Raw genomic sequence first — 19,454 nt, 5'->3', positions numbered from 1 at the left:
TATTTTCCTCTCTGTTTTCACCCTTTTCACATGATTTTTCGCGATCAATGAATATGATATTAATCCAGTGCCAGATGGTAATTACAAACTTTGCAACTGGTAACATTAATCATTAAATGTCTTACGTCGGCTTTTTACTTACGTGTTATGTTTGTTGATTTATTTAGAAAATCTTCTATTATTTGTAACTTAAAATGAAAATCTTGTATATTTTGTTTCTTTTGTGGCATGTTGCAAAATGTGATGAACACACACATACATATAAAGATCGCGAACAAGTGGTGCTTTGGATGAACACTGTGGGTCCCTACCATAATCGCCAAGAAACTTACGCATATTTCTCACTGCCATTCTGCGCTGGTACGAAAGTAACCATTGGTCACTACCACGAGACGTTATCCGAAGCTTTACAAGGTGTCGAACTAGAAATAAGTGGGTTAGACATAACTTTCAAAGACAATGTACCAGCCCAGCAATTCTGTGCCATCGAACTCAATGAGCAGTCGTACAAAGCTCTCGTCTACGCTGTCAAAAACCACTATTGGTATCAAATGTACGTGGATGATCTGCCGATATGGGGAATCGTGGGCGAAATAGATGGTAACAATTATTACATTTGGACGCACAAAAAATTCGACATTGGTTATAATGGAAATCGAATTGTGGAGGTAAATCTCACAGCCGAAAATAAAGAACGACTGAGACCGAACGCGAACATCCCCTTTACATATGAAGTTAACTGGAAGAAGAGCAATATCAAATTCGAAGACCGCTTTGACAAGTACCTAGATCCAAATTTCTTCCAACACAGGATTCATTGGTTCAGTATATTTAACAGTTTTATGATGGTAATATTCTTGGTGGGGCTCGTGTCCATGATACTTATGAGAACTCTTCGTAAGGACTATGCTAGATATTCAAAAGATGATGACCTTGATGATCTAGAAAAAGATTTGGGTGATGAGTATGGTTGGAAGCAGGTCCATGGGGATGTATTTCGACCCGTCCCTCATTTGGCAATGTTTTCAGCACTCATAGGAGCCGGCCATCAGCTGACGGTTGTGACTTTAGCAGTTATCATTTTCACAATTTTTGGTGAGCTATATACTGAAAGGGGTTCCTTATTGTCCACTGCCATTTTTATCTATGCAGCGACTTCTCCTGTAAATGGGTATTTTGGTGGATCACTTTATGCAAGAATGGGAGGTAGACTGTGGATCAAGCAGATGCTGCTCTCTGCATTCTTGTTGCCGGTGCTGGTGTGCGGTACAGCCTTCTTCATCAACTTCATAGCCATGTACTACCATGCGTCTAGAGCTATTCCTTTTGGTAGTATGATTGCTGTAATGTCAATTTGCACATTTGTGATTTTACCACTAACTCTGGTCGGGACTGTTCTAGGCCGCAACTTGGCCGGCCAGCCTGATTATCCATGTCGCATTAATGCTGTCCCGAGACCGATTCCCGAGAAAAAGTGGTTTATGGAGCCACTTATAATCATTATCATGGGAGGAGTCCTTCCATTTGGATCTATATTCATTGAGATGTACTTCATTTTCACATCATTTTGGGCTTACAAAATCTACTATGTGTATGGTTTCATGTTGCTGGTGTTCTTGATCCTGATGATTGTCACAGTGTGTGTAACTATTGTGTGTACTTACTTCTTGTTGAATGCTGAAGATTACCGTTGGCAATGGACAAGCTTCCTCTCTGCGGGTAGTACTGCAATTTATGTGTATCTCTACTCATTCTACTACTTCATATTTAAAACCAAAATGTATGGTTTGTTCCAAACTACTTTCTATTTTGGCTATATGGCATTGTTCAGCTTGACCCTGGGAATTATTTGTGGCACGGTCGGGTACATTGGTACCAGTTTATTTGTGAGGAAGATATATTCTACTGTTAAGATTGATTGAATGTTGTGTACCTTGGATAATTACTTTTTTCAATTATGTGATTTTGTATGTTAAAACCTTAGGCAATTAAAATTTGCTAGGAAGACCTAAATAGGATGATCTAATATTCTAGACATTTTGCACAGCCAAATTTCATGCATTCCTTTGAAATTTGCATAATCAAAGATGAATTTGTTGTCTTTTATTCATATTGATATTAACTACTCTATTTATTAATATTTTAGAATATGGGTCTAATCTAAGTCAGCAGTATAACGAAGGTTAGATTTTAACAATCTTCAATAAAAGTACTTTAGTTTGATGTGTGTTTTTCTATACTGACAATTCCTTGTTGACATAAGTTATAATTATACTAAAAAAGCTTTATTATATTTACCTATCAAGGTAGTCTTGTTATTAGATTTATTACATCAATTAAAAGTCTAGCTCTCAGCCTTGATTGTGCCAGTGTAAATTCTCAGTTATAATCTTTAACTCCAAGCAAGCTAAAATTGTATATCTTAAAGTAAGACAGTTCTCTAAGCAATTTTAATAATAAATAAACAGACATATATACACATGAAAAGTTATGTTATGAGCTGTTTTAGGAAAAAATTTAAATTTACTATCCCGGCCACACTTACAAGCATTTAAAACATATTATATTTCCATTTTTAAGGCTGATGATGATGTTGATGATTAAATTACCAATCTTTGTCTTCGCCATCAAGATTTGCTGTTCATTGTTAACTTCTTATTGGTAATCATGTAAGTTTGGTGCCAATCCATGATTATGGTACCAGGTATGTTGGACTGATGATTGAAATAGACATGGTAATTTCTCCACTGCCAACATAAACCAGTCGTATTTTGCCTCAATTTGTCATAACAGGTCATCACCCTCCTATTAAAAAGTGGATGCACAAACAGCCACCAAAAATTCACCAAACACAACTTCTTGGCACTCAATTCAAGTAGTCACTTATGCAAATTCAACCTTAAACTCAATACTTAAGGTTGAATTTGCTCTGAAATTGGGATTTTATTGAATATTAGACTATACTTAAAAGCCTTTAGGTATAATTTTTTTTACCAATAATTCTAAAACTGTCAAACCAAACTTTGTCAGTTTTTGAGTCAAATTTTCTATATGATTGTGCATCCTTTTATTATAAGAGGTCAATGTAACAGGTCTAAAGATGGTCCACAGATGATAGAGCCTAACATTGCAATAGGAATTTGGAATTAAACAGGTCATTAGTTAGTTGGAACCATATGGTTTTGATTTAAAAGTATGTTTTTGTTAACAGATGTTTCAAATGAAATTATTTAAAGTTATCACTTGTGTTACAGCCCTGTTGCATAAGTATTATATTATAATATATTGTCCTAATATTATCTATTTAGAGTTTTATTTTTATAATTACTTTGTATCTCATTTATATTTATGTTATGTAAATAGAATATAGAATTAATCAAAAATAATTTAAAATCAACTTTTCTTATTTAGATTTCAAAATATTTGTGTTTATATATGTTTCACATTTGAATAACTTAACATGCTATTAGTGCAGATAAAAATCTAGACGTAAAATGCAATGGCTCCTAGGTAGATTACATATTTGTAAGTAATATCTAGATATAAATTTATCTGTGTAAATGTAAATATTAACTAGAAATTAGTAATAGTTATTACTTCACTCTTTTCAAATGATTTTTTATTATATTTGCATTATATTATATTTAATTTTGTGCTATAAGATAAAGGAATTAGTTGTATATGCCATCCAGCATAAAACAATGTATCTGAATATCATCTTCGGAATAAAAGGTGATTGTAACTATTAATTCTTGTAGTTTTTTTTATTCAAACATCCATGACTTATCATTCAGCTGTATGTCAGAGTCAGATTAGTAGTCATGTACCTAAAGATATAGGTAAGCAAGCAAGAATACAGAAGCTTTAAGAAGTATTATTAATTCATTACAGAGATTTTGTATACTAGCGAACTCCCGTGACTTCATCTACCCTTACACCTTCCGGCCCTCTCGCAAAATCCCGTTCTTAGCGGACCTCTTCTATATATAAACTACCTCCCTGCCAAAGTTCATCATTGGACGTCAAGCGGTTTTCGAGATTTTGTGATGAATGACCTTTCGCATTTATATATTAAGATCTATGCAGTGATGAGCTATGAAGTGAGCAGTATCATATCCACTGGGCTGGGCATCGGCTAGTCAGTAATCAAAAACAGTCTCATTATTAAACTAGTTTATTGTTAATTAATAGTATTATCAGGGTCAACAAATGTATCAACGTCCACAGCTCCTTTCCTAGACTTTTTCCCACCAGGCACCTTTGCATTGAAACTCTGTGCTGTCCTTTTCCTCAGCATGGCAATGTCTTCATTCTCATCAGTTTGATCAGCCCACTCCAGCACCAAGTGCCTCCCGTACAGATGGGTAGATTGGCACAGTGCTTCGAACGCACACTAGAATAATAAAACCAATGTTAATAATTTTTAACAGGAGGACAAAAGGCCAAGTTGATTTCTTATTAGATATACAGGGTGCTCGGGAGTATTTCCCATAACTCTGGGGTTATATTCTTTACAGAAAAATAATTGAAATTTTTAAGGGACATTTCTTTTGTAAATAGATTTTAAAATGTGTCCATAAATGTGTCTACGCATCCATATAATTATGACGTAGCCAAGTTTGACGTATTTTAAAATGCAAAGTTAGATAAAGGCGTGTGTTCCATGGATATTCGGGAATTATTTGAATTACTTTGTATGAATTAGTTTTATTTTTTAGTTATTAGATAAGTAGTTCGGCTCCTATAAGTGAACTCGTCAACACCATGAAGTTATGGGAAATACTCTCGAGCACCCTGTATTATTTTTTCCAATAATAAATGAATTACTTTCAGATTATCTTCAGTATCGTCTTATTTTAGCGGCCCACTATGTTACACAGCCAGGCCTGGCTCTTTATAGGACGGGATGAGCTGAGACTCACTACTATGCTAATTTCATGCTAATATGCTGTTTTCACTCTTTTTGACGACATCCGTGGCGCAGTGTTATGCGCGGTGGATTTACAAAACGGAGGTCCTGGGTTCGATCCCCTGCTGGGCAGATTGAGATTTTCTCAATTGATCCAGGTCAGGCTGGTGGGATGCTTCGGCTAGTTACCACCCTACCAGCAAAGACGTACCAAGCAATTCAGCGTTCCAGTACGATGTCGTGTAGAAACCGAAAGGAGTGGATTTTAATCCTCCCTCCTAACAATTTAGGTCGCTTCCATCTTATGTTGCATAATCATTTACCATCAGGTGAGATTGTAGTCGAGGGCTAACTTGTAAAGAATAAAAAAAGAACTTGAGAAAAAATAATTGGTTCAAAGAGATAGTGGATTTTACCTTGGCGTCAGCTTTTGAGTAATAATCGACGAAAGCAAATCCTCTATGCTGGTCAGATCCAGCGGCCAATTTCTTGGGCAGCCGCAAAGTTTTGATGTCGCCGAAAGCTCTGTAATTTAAAATAAGGAAACCTCATCTCCATTGTTTTTGATTAGGTATTGTAGATCGTTGTCACAACTGATGGACCAGTCAACTATTTTTGACGGCCTCCGTGGCGAGTGGTAAGCGCGGTGGTTTTACAAGACGGAGGTTCTGGTTCGATCCTGGGCTGATTGAGGTTTTCTTAATTGGTCCAAGTCTGGCTGGTGACATCTGGTGGGAGGCTTCGGCTGTGGCAAGTTTAGTTACCACCCTACTGACAGAGACGTACCGCCAAGCGATGCAGCGTTCCGGTACGATGTCGTGTAGAAAACGTAAGGGGTGTGGATTTTCATCCTCCTCCTAACAAGTTAGCCCGCTTCCATCTTAGATTGCACCATCACTTACCATCATGTGAGATTGCAGTCAAAGGTTAAGTTAACTTTAGAGAATTAAAAAAAAACAACAAAAAGCTTAGAAGTCCTGATATTCGGTTTTTTTAGCTTAGCATCCTTTCTAATCCGTCATTCGATGAGAGTGATTTGAATTTTTTTAATGATTTACGTTATTTACATTCCTCGAATACGAATTATCGTCATGACCTCTCCGGCCTCGTTACTGTGGAGCTAATTAGCTCATTTTATCAGCAATGTCTAAAACCACACTGATGCTATGAGTATTAAGGCGAAAGTTTGTGTGTAAGTGTGAAAATGTGTGTGTAAGTGTGTATATGTTTGTACCTCCTTTGCGTTGGCTAAAATTTGGAATGAAGATAGATTTTACTCTGGATGAACACATAGACTACTTTTTATTCCAGAAAAATCCACGGTACCCGCGGGATTTGTGAAAAACTAGATTCCACGCGGACGAAGTCGCGAGCGTCCGCTAGTAAAGTTATAGAAAAGGAGATTAGGTAAAATATCTTCACAATGGTCAATAAAAGCAGCCAGTTAACATCACCTTGGTAGGTACCTATCTATAATCGTAATACTATATATACATCGTATACGTATAGTAGTATAGTATAGTATAGTATAGTAGTATACTATATATATACATCGTATTACTATACATAGTAAAAAGAAATAAAGCAATAAATTGTATTAAGTATGTTTGAACAACCTTATCGAATCTAGGTACGAGGACGATAAATAAGAAAGATATCCTATATATAAGCCTATTTAAAAAATAATAGGCGTAGTTAATATTTTTTTTAGGAATATTTGGGATAGGTATTTTTTAAATAGTAGGTATACTGTCCGATTCAAACACTATGTCGACTCGGAAGTTAGCTGCAGATAGTACCTAAAATACACTAAAATCGAAGTAGGTATAGGTGTATGTAAGGTGCGCATCGGAGTGATGCCCCGCCGGCGCGTTTCTACCTTACCGCTGACACTTAAAATTTTACATTGAGCTTGGTAACGCACGATTTTCCGAGACGTCATAATGTTTGAATTGGATTACCAATAGTCCCATTCCCCTTCAAATAAATCGCAAAGACTGTTAGAATGGGCAGGACAATAGTCCAGCTGACCTATTCACTATTCTGGTCTTTATTAAAATGAACATCAAATTAATTCAGAAATGTCAACTACCTACTGTATGATATCCACCAGTAGGCACCGGACATTTCTTATACTTTAAATCTCAACTTCGTATAAGTATGTCAATTGGCATACGTCAAAGTTCAAAGATAGTGAATTAGCCTGTTGGGCTAAAACCATCTTTAAATTTAAAATTAGGGGCTTGAACCTAAACATCTCGGTGTTGAATCCAGCAGCTAAGCTATTGAGGTTTAATAGTAAATGATATCATAAATATGGTAAAAATTAGTTAACACATATTTGTAAATATCTTAGATCATTATCGCCCATACGAGTAGGTACATTTAAATTGGATTGTAACATTTTAATGTGTTGATAAGTATTGCCAGGTATAGATAAGTGCGTACTCGTATTGATTTTGTAATCACGGTTAAACGGAAAGAGTTGTTTCGATTAGATTTATCAATTTATAACACTGCCTTATCAGGGAAACAAATAATTACTCTGCGCTTATTCACATGCTTACTTTATTATTATCGAAACTTATAATTATGACTTAAAAGTACATTTTATTTGAAGATGTGTCATATTCGAATTTGTGAAGGCGTATCCATTTCCATAACATTAATGCTTCTAAGGCCGGCTTCATACACTCGTTTTCCGTATACGTTTTCTTAATGCGATTTTTGATTTGAAATTCCATGAGATTACCGCAGACTTTATATTTTTCTTCATTCGGAATGCATATTGTCGAAAGGACTTCGTACGCGCGGAATTTATTCCGTTCGGAAAAAAACGTACATGTACGTCATTTAATGTATTTTATATTGATTTAATGATAGTAGATTCGGTTTTCCGAACACGGAAAACGAGTGTATGCTAAGCAGGTATGAGTAGCAAAGACGAGGTTTTATCTTTCTATAATAACCAATCTTCTGTTTAATTTATATTCGCTCGCTATATATATGTCTTCTATGACAATGGTGCACGTTTTTAGAATTTTTACGGATTTAGAAATTTTAGCGCGACGGGATACAAAAAATGTACAAAAATTAGTATCTACAATGCACTTGCGTTTTAATGAGTCCTTTTATGTGATCTTTCCATAACCTACCATTGCTTTTCTAACATTAATTTGATAGCACATTAGATGGTTCTCCTTGCCTTTTCCATACTCCCTGGACATGGGCGTAGCCAGGATTCTATTTAAGGGAGGGAGGGGGGGGGTTTCCCCAGCTATGCTTACATTGAGTACACATGACAAATTGATACTGTCCGACCAAAACTAGTTTTACTGCCAACCCAAAACCGAATTTCAGTGTCAGCTTCAGTTTCCACTGAACCGAAACATCCACGCAAGGTCACTTTTTCGTATCGAAGAAACAATGTTAGTTATCTTTGAATATCTTAAAATTTGGTATGAAGCCTCATATACCGACCGCTAATCTAGTAATGTATTCTAGTTTTTCTTAGTAGGTGTTTCCTTACCTGAATATTTCGTGCAGTTCATTTCTATTAGCTTGAAATGGTACGTTGCGAACGAGTATCTTGGTGCCGTTTTGCGTCGAGTCTTTGGTACTCTTTCTGGATGATTTCACGTCGGTACTAAAACAAGATGTAATCATAAAACATTCGTCATATGACTAATGGAACAAAATGGATGCTTGTATAATGCTGGGTAATGTCTTATAGGTTAATTTACCAAGCAAATAAAGCCCACTCTACATGTTCTGCAATTTTGTCACAGGACAGCATTATAGCACGCTTAAAACACTTTTAAAAAATTAAAGTTAATCGTCAACAAAAAAGTATGTTCTTTTTATATTTCAACCTTTTGATTATTTTAACTTATTATTTATAGTACACTGAGTATAGATAAACCAATTTTTAACATAGTTGAAAAATGAGGTTCTCAGTTTTTTTTATATGTTTCTATGTTGTTTGACGTGGTTTTCAGAAAAGTTTAGTTTACAGTAAGATTGTTACTTTGTAGAGAAAGTAAACTATTATTATTAAATAAACGTGAAAGATTAGTTGGAGATTGTTGTTACACAATTACGCCAGAAGGGCTGATCAAAGATGGATCAAATTTGAAATAGAAATAGATGGAAAATTATAGAGGCTATTTATCCCAATATTCCCACAGGAACGAAATTTACGTAGCAGGAATTGCAGTTAGTATTAAATACTTACGTATTCCCTCTCTCCGATCGCTTCAGTTCCAGAGACTTGCCGTCAAGTGTGGAACTTTGCAACTCTTTGAGGGCTTCATTGGCATGTTCCTTTTTGACAAACTGTACAAAGCCGTAACCCATAGACAACATCTTTCCAGGATTTTTGGGGTCCTTTTTCTTTGCTATCGTGACACTATGTATATTTCCACATCCAGAAAAGTGCTAAAAAATATATACGATATGAAATAGCATCAAGTGGGCTTACATTTCGTTGATGCTTCTAGGACAAATCAAATCACATCAAAATTCGTTTATTTTAAACTAGCGGACCCGGTCAAGCTTCGCTTTGACTAATGTGCGCTTTTTCCCTACACTTCTCTACTTACCGTTTGAGACACGTGATATTTAATTTCTTAAAATGCACACAACTGAAAAGTTGGAGGTGCATGCCCCGGACCGGATTCGAACCCACACCCTCCGAGGCAGAGGTCATATCCACTGGGCTATCACGGCTCTTAGTTTATAGAGTATCCATATTAAAATATATAAAAAAAATCTCTCTCTTTACTAACTTGTCATTTGATAAAAAAACATACCTCTCTTAAAGACGCCTCTGTCGTTTTGAAGTTAATATTTTTAACAAAGAGTGTTGTATTGTTATCCGGTTGTTCATCTTCGATTATTTCATTATTTATTTGCTCTTGTTTACTCTCTTTTACTTTTTGTGTCATTTTTGTGTTTTTCTGTGTATTGGTGTCTGTCCTTTCTGTTTCTTTAGGGATATCTTTCCCCTTTAAGTTGATGATAGATTTTTCTTGGTTTGCGACTTGGGGCTCTGCAGATTTCACAAACACATTCTCCGGAGCCCATTCCAAATACAACGGAGATGACTTAAACTGCGAATATGCTAGTTTGCCAAATGCCTTTTTAGCTTCGTACGGCTCTATGAAGTCCACAAGCGCGGTTATACCGTGGCTTGGCATCAAAAACCGTGCCAATTGGCCGTATTTTTCAAAAAGAACTTTGATTTCGTCTTTTTCAGTGCCAGCGGGTAGGTTTTTTACGAGGATGCACGTTTTGGAACGTTTTTTAGCGGGCTGGAATGAAAACATTATTTTGAATGCTGTCTTTCTCTATTTTAATTAATTCTTTTTAAAAAAAGTGCGTTTGTCTTTCTGACTATTTCTGGCAAAAAAGATGGTTGATATTTTAGCCTGTTTGTGTATATTAATCTCCGAAACTCTAAATAATTAACATTAAAAAAATTACACGTCTTTATAAACATGAATTTCTCTTTCCCCATCTTGTGAATAAAACTTGTGCTGAGTTACATGTCACGTAAATTTGTCAAGTGAATTTAAAAACATGATCCTCTCTGTTTTTAGTTCAGTACCTCAACCACGAAGTTACTTATGGCTTAAAATTACGCTATATTACTGATATGAGACTATAAAATATTTTGAATGTAAATACCCTATTAAACGCATCCAGATAGACGCCGTTGGATTCAAGGAAAGTTTTGGTTTCGGCGACGAGTTGAGTTTCTCCCAGCGCCAGCCTCACTGCGGCGCTCGTGTCTGAAAAAATATTTTAATATAATTTCGTACAAAATTATATTAATTAAGTTAATAATTTAGATGGGCCGATCATAGAATTATACATTTCTTATTCATTATTATTTCCGAAAAAAAAAACGAATATTGTGTATCTGCTTGGCTGGTATGATTTTTAACCCACTTAAGAAAAGAGGAGGTTCTCAATTCGCGCATGTCTTTTTATTTTTTAATGTTTGTGTTGTGTGTGTGTAATGTGTTAATAGAGCTGTGATAGCCCAGTGGATATGACCTCTGCCTCCGATTCCGGAGGCTGTGGGTTCGAGTCCGGTCCGGGGCATGCACCTCCAACTTTTCAGTTGCGTGCATTTTAAGAAATTAAATATCACGTGTCCCAATAGGTGAAGGAAAAACATCGTGAGGAAACCTGCATACCAAAGAATTTTCTTAATTTTCTGTGTATGTGAAGTCTGCCAATCCGCATTGGGCCAGCGTGGTGGACTAAGGTCTAACCCCTCTCATTCTAAGAGGAGACTCGAGCTGAGCAGTGAGCCGAATATGGGTTGATAATGATGAATGTGTTAAATGAATTTATGATCTCAAGATGAGTTATGTCTATAATTAATCATAAATCAGCTGATGGATGTCCTCTTGCATGGACTTCCAAACACAATGGTCTCGAGTCGCCAGCTTCCAGCGGCTCCTTGCAACCCATTGATGTCTTCGATCCACCTAGTGGGGGTAGACCAACACTGCGCATTCCGGTGCGGGGTCGCCATTCCAGCACCTTGGAACCCCAACGTCCATCAGCTCTTCAACCTACGTGGCCAGCCCATTGTCAATTTAGCTTTGCGACTCGCTGAGCTAAGTCAATCACTATGTCTGCGGATCTCACTCCAAGCATAACTAGCTCTATCTCCCGCATAGATGTAATCTCCCCGATTAGGGATGATGACAGTTTTTTAAATTGTATATAAATTAGGAGTATGCTAATAGTACAGCAATTTTGTAAAAGTAACATGAAATCTGCGATCATTACTTTCGGAGCTACAGGGATTTAAAGGGTCAGATTTGCGGCGCTGTCACGAATCCCTGAAAAACGCTCCATACAAAATGGTACGATTTAATGACGTCGTAAGTGCATAATGATCGTCAGATTTGTATGGGCTGTCAAACAAAATTAGTAATTCGTTATTTGTTTGTGTGTTCATGCTTATAGTTAATTTATTGAAAAATGTCACATTTAAGAAAGCTAAAACTGTTAAAATTTTCATCTAATTACGATAAAAGATTTTGAAATTTTATAATCTTAATTATTTTGCAAATATCCAGACAATCTTTGATTTTTATGTATAAATTAGTTAACATTGACCTTATTACCCGAATGTATCATAAAAATCAATATATACCTTCTCATCATCCCCATTAATATGGGACTATAAAACTTACTTTTGTTGTTATCACTGAGTAGTTGTTCTTTAGTGGTGTTGTAGTTGGCGGCCACCACGTCGGCCACTGCGTTGTTGCCGAGAAACAGCACGTTCCAGTTGTGGGACGACTTCGCTTGCTGCTTCAACTTCTTTGCTTTTTTCTCCTTGAACGACAACCCTTCTGCAAGTTTGCATAAAAATACCCTTGATATATGTATATCCCATCAAGAAACAATATCCCATCCCTTCCCACTAATATTATGGTTGTTTGTTACTTTTTCACGCAAAAACTACTGAGTGGATGTGACTGAAAGAATGGGGTTAGATTGTACCTTTAATTAACGCATAGGCTACTTTTATTCCATAAAAATTAATGGATCCCGCGGGATTTGTGAGAAACTGACTGACAGACTGAACTGACTGATGAGTTATTTATTATGGTATGGATGTTGTTACTTACACAAAAACTACTAAACACTACTAAATGGATTTGAATATGGAGATAGATACATACAAAAACGTGTTGATCAACGTGAAAAGCGGGCATATACATATATTCTTACCATCATTGTCATCATCGTTGTCTAGCTTCTCCGTCTTAGCGGGTAGCAGATGTAGCATGCGGCCGCAGAAGGCCGTCCCGTCTAACTGCGTGTAGGCCTTCACCGCGTGCTCAGGCATCACGAACGTGACTGTCGCAAAGCCTTTGGGTTGGCGGAGGATCGGGTCGATTGGCATGTTCACTTCGGCTAATGGACCTATTTTGTTGATAGAAAACCAATTTCATCATTATCATCATCATCATCATTAAAGGTTTGTAGGCAAAAGGATTTGAAGCCTAGATCCTTCCACTCTGTTGGCCAATGAAAGTTGGAGGCTCTCAAGGTGACACTTTTTGACTATTTAACATGATCTCCCAGACACAGGGCTCAAAATACGACAGACAAAGGAGATGGTCCAAAATTGTACGGAGCCCAGGTCCAGTCATTGTACCCTGGCGGAAATAAAAGAAGATATTATTCTTAACTATTTTTGATTATACAAATCTACGAATTTACTTTAATTCTTTCAAAATAATATTCATTATCACCCAAGAAATGCAACATCAATAAGGGTATTAATGGCGGATAGATGACGTTTTCGATGCATTAATCTATTTGATGTTTGCTGTCAACTGTCATGTCATAGTTGCTCTATGGGCGCCATCTTGATATAATTCAAAATCTTGGGTTTTTATTTTTTTTTTTTTTTTTATTTAGTTAGATTTATTCACTTTAATACATTTTAATAAATTCCTTGTATTTTTTAAATTTTAATGATACGGGGTACAAGAGTGGACCTGAAATGGACCATCTCCTTTGTTGGCCAATTGGAGTGTGATACAAGTCCAAAGTTAATTGGTCTGCAATTTTGTCTACATATCTCTCTCTCATGTCCTATCACAATGAATGAGAGAGTGAGTGAGAGAAATCTCAAGCTGTCTTTTGTTGAGTTGAAAAAATTTCTAAAGCTTGCTGGTTAAGAGAATTTATACATTACCAGTAATGTATAAGATATATAAAGTATTTGAAATACAAGATGCAAGATACTTTAACTTTACATACCATATTTCTCAAATAATTGTGTCAGCTCTTGCTCTGATACAACATATGCCAAGTTTCTTACAAATATGCTCCCACTTTCACCTATGCCTTCTTCATTGTGGTTTCTCTGAAAAAAAAAAAAATTAACATCAAATACATAATACATTTTGAATGATGTACTAAAAACAGAATGAAGTAATAAAACATCATCTCATATTTAAGTTAAATTTTAATTAATTATTTATGAAATGAAATGTAATTATTATATTAAACTTAAAAGCTTGTAATTTATTTACTTTATGTAACTATGTAAATATACTTGTACTATTATGTATTATGAAATTTGGAATTTGATTTTGGAAATTGTTGGAAATTTTTCACAATTCTGTCCAATTAATTTTAGAACAGAAAAACTCACTTCTTGATTTTTTTTACTATTTTGAAGTTCTTCTTCTTCAGCTGCTTTCTTTGCTTGGTCCTCATACTTATGAACATGTACACGGTGATTGCCTAAAATTAGTAAAGCCAGGTAATGAATTTTATCAACTATATTTTTTCCTGTAGGGAAATGGCAAAGCATTACATAAGTTTTTCACGTGAGCTTAGTTCAGAAGCACTTTCGTGACATTTTTTCAGTTAACTTACTTTAAAATAAAAAATTGGTTTGTTTTTAAAAAGTAAAATTATTATTTTAAAGTGAATCTGTAGACTATAATTACTTTAAATAAATAAATTTAAGCAATTTAAGCTTAGCTTCATGAGGTTTCTTTTTACTTTAATATTATTTTTATCTCTTTAACAACCCACCAAACTGCTCCAATGTGGAATGGTGGGCTGGTGATAAACCATGTTAATAATTTATGTAAAGCATATAAACTAATAACTGTTTGTTACCTATAAAGAGTTTGTCCTTAGCAAGTGCCTTGTTTAATTCTTTTTCAGTCCTAAAGCCCACATAACAGAAACCAGTCAGTTTCCTCTCTTTACCGAGGGGCAACCTTATTGAGTAAGGTACTAATGGTTTGAAAAATGTCTTTATGTCCTTCTTTTTACATTTATAAGGTAAACCAGTAATCTGTAAAACAGAAATATACATTGATGATAAATGAATTGATCTTATATTACAGCAATTTTGCCACATTACAATATTGCTTATTTGATATTATATTTTATTTTATACTTCTTTAGTAGATAGGAGAACTCAATAAAAGAGTACCTAGCAATAATATTATTAACACTAGTTTTATTCTTTTCTAGGAAGTTCGCGTGACTTTTGTATGTAGTATTTAGTAGATTATTCAATATGGTTCTGTAAACATACACAAGTGAAGTGGAGGTTGAACAAGAGTGGTTTAAGTGATAATTTGATTTTCTCTTACTAAAGCATGACACAACTTCATTAGGACTGACTGACTGCCAACAACCTAATGAACCAACTATACTTGATCACATTTGCCTTAATAGGGCAAAAACAAAGTTAATTTTATTCATAAAATGTTGAACATTTATCTGACATACAAAATGTCTTTGCTAAGATTTTAAAAAGTACTGTTCGGTTTAAGACTGATGATAAAGGTTTTATATTACATTATGGCACATGTGCATTTTATATTACATTACAGCACATGTGCTTAATGAGATACATTATGATTATTGAAATTGGTGAAATAAGAGATACTTTACAAGCAAATGTGTTACAAGAAATGTTACTTTATGACTGGCTAAAAATATTGCAAAGTCATATTGAAAAAGAAAAAAGAAGGCACACACTTACTTTCACATAAAACAAAGGTCTGTTTCTGATTTTCTTAGGTTTACTTTCAATTTCTTCTGTTGTTTCTTTGGCATTTTCTTCAAAACCATCAACTTTTTTCATTAACAATTTCATGTACTAGAAAAGAAAAAGATTTACAAGGTGAACCAAGGAGGTTGCATTTCTTAGGACTTAGGTGTTTGTTGGTATTTGGAAATTTGAACTTTGACTACAATGGTGTGTTGTGATAAAATGTTTAATAATATATACATATTGCTGAATCTATTTACTTTTATGAACCTTAATTGTAATAAAAAAATATTGTTTAAATAAATTTATTTTACAAGGGATTCTGTAGAACTTTTAAAAACAAGTATTTAAAAGAATTCAATTATTGTTTCTTTCAAATTATTTCTTTTTATCCTATTCCTTTTTTTTCAGCCGTTCCAAACTTTAGCCCAGACAAACGGAAAAACAGACAGACAGATGAAAAAGCTTGTTTATGTTTTGGTATTGTGTTAATAACTTGAGAAAACACAGTTATCTTAAAATAAATGTCAGACAGACACTTTTATTTATATGTATATGTATTGAGTATTGGTAATAAAAATCCATGTTACCTCTAAATCACTGATTCCAGTGTTTGCCACTTTGTTTTTTACTTCTTTCTCTTGTTTCTTATCATTTACTTGTGGTTTATCATGTTTTTGTTGAATATCCTCATCTGGTTTCTCATCTTCCACACCACTGTCATCACTTTTACTAGTTTCTTCCAGAGCCTCTTTGATCCAAGTAGTTTTTTCATTTACATGAGCATCTATGAACTCTGCAAATAATGGATCATCTTTGTGCTAGAAAATAAAAAGTATTTGTGATATGGTTTACAATTATTTTTTTTGTTTTATTAATGACCAACAGGACAAGCTTGTTGTGTGTGTGTCTTTTGTTATATTTGATTATTCTATTACTTAACTTTAGTTACTGGTACAGCTTTTTAATAATACATGCTATACATGTTATGCTTACATTTTATTCTATTTAATATTTTGAAACCTTAGGTCATTATTGTATTATATATTATACAATAAAGTGTAGTTTTGTTGCATTTCATGTAAAGTAAAAAACCATTTTTCATAAACCCATGTATAACTGTGGACATACATTGGGTGATGTGAGTGAGATAACAAGCAAGACTTTGACTGGCGTGCTACACAACTGCCCTACAACTAATCAAACTGATTACAGGCACGTGAAGTCTAGACTTTGTATGCCTGTAATTTGAATGGCATTTATACCCTTCAGACCAAAACACAGCAATACTGTTTGACAGCCGAAATGAGCATGGTAGTAGTACTTACACAGAGCTCTGTCTCTGAGAGTCATCATTATCAACCCATATTCGGCTCACTGATGAGCTCGAGTCTCCTCTCAGAAAGAGAGGGATTAGGCTAATAGTCCACCACGCAGGCCCAGGCCAGGCGCAGGACTGGCAGACTTCACACACGCAGAGAATTAAGAAAATTCTCTGGTATGCAGGTTTCCTCATGATGTTTTCCTTCACCGTTTGAGACATGTGATATTTATTTTTTTTAAATGCACACAACTGAAAAGTTGGAGGTGCATGCCCCGGACTGACACTCTCTAGAATCAGAGGCAGAGGTCATATCCACTGGGCTATCACAGCAGTCTGAGAGTCACTATTACTAAATTAAAGTTTTGAATTAGTGTACCTTTTTCAGGAGCTCTTTAATCTTATTCTTATTTCTTTCAGCTTTGCTAAGCTTTTGTTTTTTAGGCTTTATATCTTGGACATCGTTTTTGTGTATTTTTTTATATGCTGTGCTGTCCGATGCATATTTGCTCCATGCTTTTGGTTTTTTTTCGTCGCCGAGATTAGCACAGACCTCCACATTGATTTTCATGCTGTTAACGTAAGATGAATCAAAATGCTCCCGAGCCGCTGAAGCTTGCTCCTCTGTCCGGTATCCAACGAAACCGAAGTTTCTGAATTTTCCATCTTTTGTGTATTTTAACTGTACGTCGGTCACTTCACCTTTTTCGCCAAATATCTCCTTTATTTTTTCTACAGTTACCTAAAATTAATCATAATAGCTTTACTAGCGGAGTCTTAGCAGTCTGTTGGTGTTGGAAAACTAATTTTCTCACCTTATTCGGTAAATTCTTTATAATAAGTCGAGACATTGTTTAGTACTTTTAGCAATTAAAACTTCCAATTAAAAATAAACATATAATATGAAGATTTTACTTTACTCTAATATAGTCTTTTAATTTAAATCAATTTTAAAATAATTTTATGCACGTGTTTTTGCTGTTATTGTTTTGATTTTGACTTTTTATTTTGACATTGACTTTGACAATTGACATTTATAAAGTTTTTTTCGATATAGTAGCTGTAGCTTTAAGTTCTAGATACAGAACGATAAAAGCCACAAACCTGACAAGTATCGTCTCAGACTAAATACCTATGGACTTGTATTGCACCCAAAATCAACAAAATGATCTGTCGTTTTTTGAGGGGGACGAGGTAAACTCACTCATCAAAAATATTTAACACAAACAATTATATTCTGTGTCCTTACACTACGCAAAAACACGAATATATTTACACAGCCTAACAAACACATAAGCGATGTGTTTGTTAGGCCTAGTTCGGACAACTTATTCGTACAAAGTATTTTAGTCAAGTACGAACAATTTTTGGATTTACCGCCCAAAAATCGTTCGCATTCGATTAAAGTACTAAAGTAGTCTGTAGGCCCTATTAGACTCGTTACAGACAAAATTAGACACAGAATATTCGATTACTTGATCGATGTCTTTGAACTCCGGCTGAAAAATCGATTTTTTTTACATATTATTTTCATCACAGAGATATAAATAAGGTATAAATACTTACAAACACAACGTAACTTCATTTTTTAGTAGACGTAACTTCATCTTTTAGAGTCGTGAAACTCAATAAACAGTTTTTATACACGTGTTAGATCGTTGATCTTAGACTTTGACAGAAGGGTAACGTCTAGTAAGGCAGGTCTGTATATAGTTTGTCTAAGGATAACAGTATAAAAATAAGTATCGAAAGAAGAAAGTATATAATTTATTGTCTAAGGATTAGAACCCAGAGCCGTGCCTTAAAGTCAATAAAAAAACCATTGAGAAGAAGACTTCATTTGTCGTCTGTGGAAGAAGAGATACAGAATGTTAAAAAGTAAACAAAGTTCTAAAATCTAAAGTTGTTTTCTGATATTTTAATTTTTATTAGTAACTTATACAATAAAAAAACTAATTAAATAAAAAGAATTTCCTACATCACGATGTCGACTGCTATGACTTTTGGACAGAAGCAGTTCATACCGACACCTCCAGATAAAGGAAGTTTTCCCCTTGATCATGATGGTGTTTGCAAGAAAAGTATGATTAAATACATGAATTGTTTATTCAATAATGATAGTAATAATTCCATGTGTCGTGTTGAAGCGAAGGATTATCTAGCTTGCCGCATGGAACACAACCTAATGGCCAAGGAAGACTGGTCAAAATTAGGCTTCAAAGATGGTGATTTAGAAATAAGTGAAAAGAAGAAATAGGTAACAATTTTCATTAGTACTTACATACTTAGTGTTCAAAATTTAAGGTGTTTTAAACTGTGTATATAATAGTAACAATAAATTACGTAATTATTGATTAAGTGTATTTTATTCCATTGATAGGTTATGTGTAAATCAAGAAAGCTGAAGAGATTGTGCACACCATAAAATATTGATTTAGCATAATATATTATTGAGCCGTGATAGTCCAATGGGTATGACCTCTGCCTTTGATTCCGGAGGGTGTAGGTTCGAAACCTGTCCAGGGCATTCACCATGCACCTCCAACTTTTCAGTTGTTTGCACTTTAAGAATTTAAATATCACTTGTCTCAAACGGTGAATGAAAACATCTTGAGGAAACCTGCACGCCACGAATTTCTTAATTCTCTGCGTGTGTGGTG

General features: G+C 34.8%; 3 protein-coding genes across 3 annotated transcripts; 2 read left to right on the top strand and 1 right to left on the bottom strand.

Annotated features, from left to right (window-relative positions):
• Window positions 1-106: 106 nt before the first annotated feature.
• LOC112046221 (transmembrane 9 superfamily member 3) lies at window positions 107-3,749 on the top strand. The gene has a single exon (XM_024082792.2). It carries the CDS (start codon window positions 195-197, stop codon window positions 1,920-1,922), a length of 1,728 nt encoding a protein of 575 aa, XP_023938560.1. The 5' UTR covers window positions 107-194; the 3' UTR covers window positions 1,923-3,749.
• Window positions 3,750-4,158: 409 nt separating this feature from the next.
• LOC112046200 (probable RNA-binding protein 19) lies at window positions 4,159-17,792 on the bottom strand. The gene is made up of 15 exons (XM_024082753.2): window positions 17,610-17,792; window positions 17,174-17,536; window positions 16,064-16,294; window positions 15,465-15,581; window positions 14,585-14,765; window positions 14,109-14,200; window positions 13,712-13,817; window positions 12,671-12,865; window positions 12,127-12,288; window positions 10,598-10,701; window positions 9,721-10,221; window positions 9,144-9,346; window positions 8,439-8,555; window positions 5,326-5,434; window positions 4,159-4,393 (listed from the first exon to the last, which is right to left on the bottom strand). The coding sequence occupies exons 1-15, from the start codon at window positions 17,643-17,645 to the stop codon at window positions 4,181-4,183; spliced, it is 2,730 nt and encodes a 909-aa protein (XP_023938521.2). The 5' UTR covers window positions 17,646-17,792; the 3' UTR covers window positions 4,159-4,180.
• Window positions 17,793-18,627: 835 nt separating this feature from the next.
• LOC112046208 (cytochrome c oxidase assembly protein COX19) lies at window positions 18,628-19,148 on the top strand. Its single transcript, XM_024082769.2, has one exon. It carries the CDS (start codon window positions 18,779-18,781, stop codon window positions 19,049-19,051), a length of 273 nt encoding a protein of 90 aa, XP_023938537.1. The 5' UTR covers window positions 18,628-18,778; the 3' UTR covers window positions 19,052-19,148.
• The last annotated feature ends 306 nt before the right edge of the window (window positions 19,149-19,454 follow it).

This window comes from Bicyclus anynana, chromosome 14 (assembly GCF_947172395.1).
Source record: "Bicyclus anynana chromosome 14, ilBicAnyn1.1, whole genome shotgun sequence".
NCBI classification, from domain to species: Eukaryota; Metazoa; Arthropoda; class Insecta; order Lepidoptera; family Nymphalidae; genus Bicyclus; species Bicyclus anynana.
This window is presented reverse-complemented; position numbering and strand designations above follow the sequence as displayed.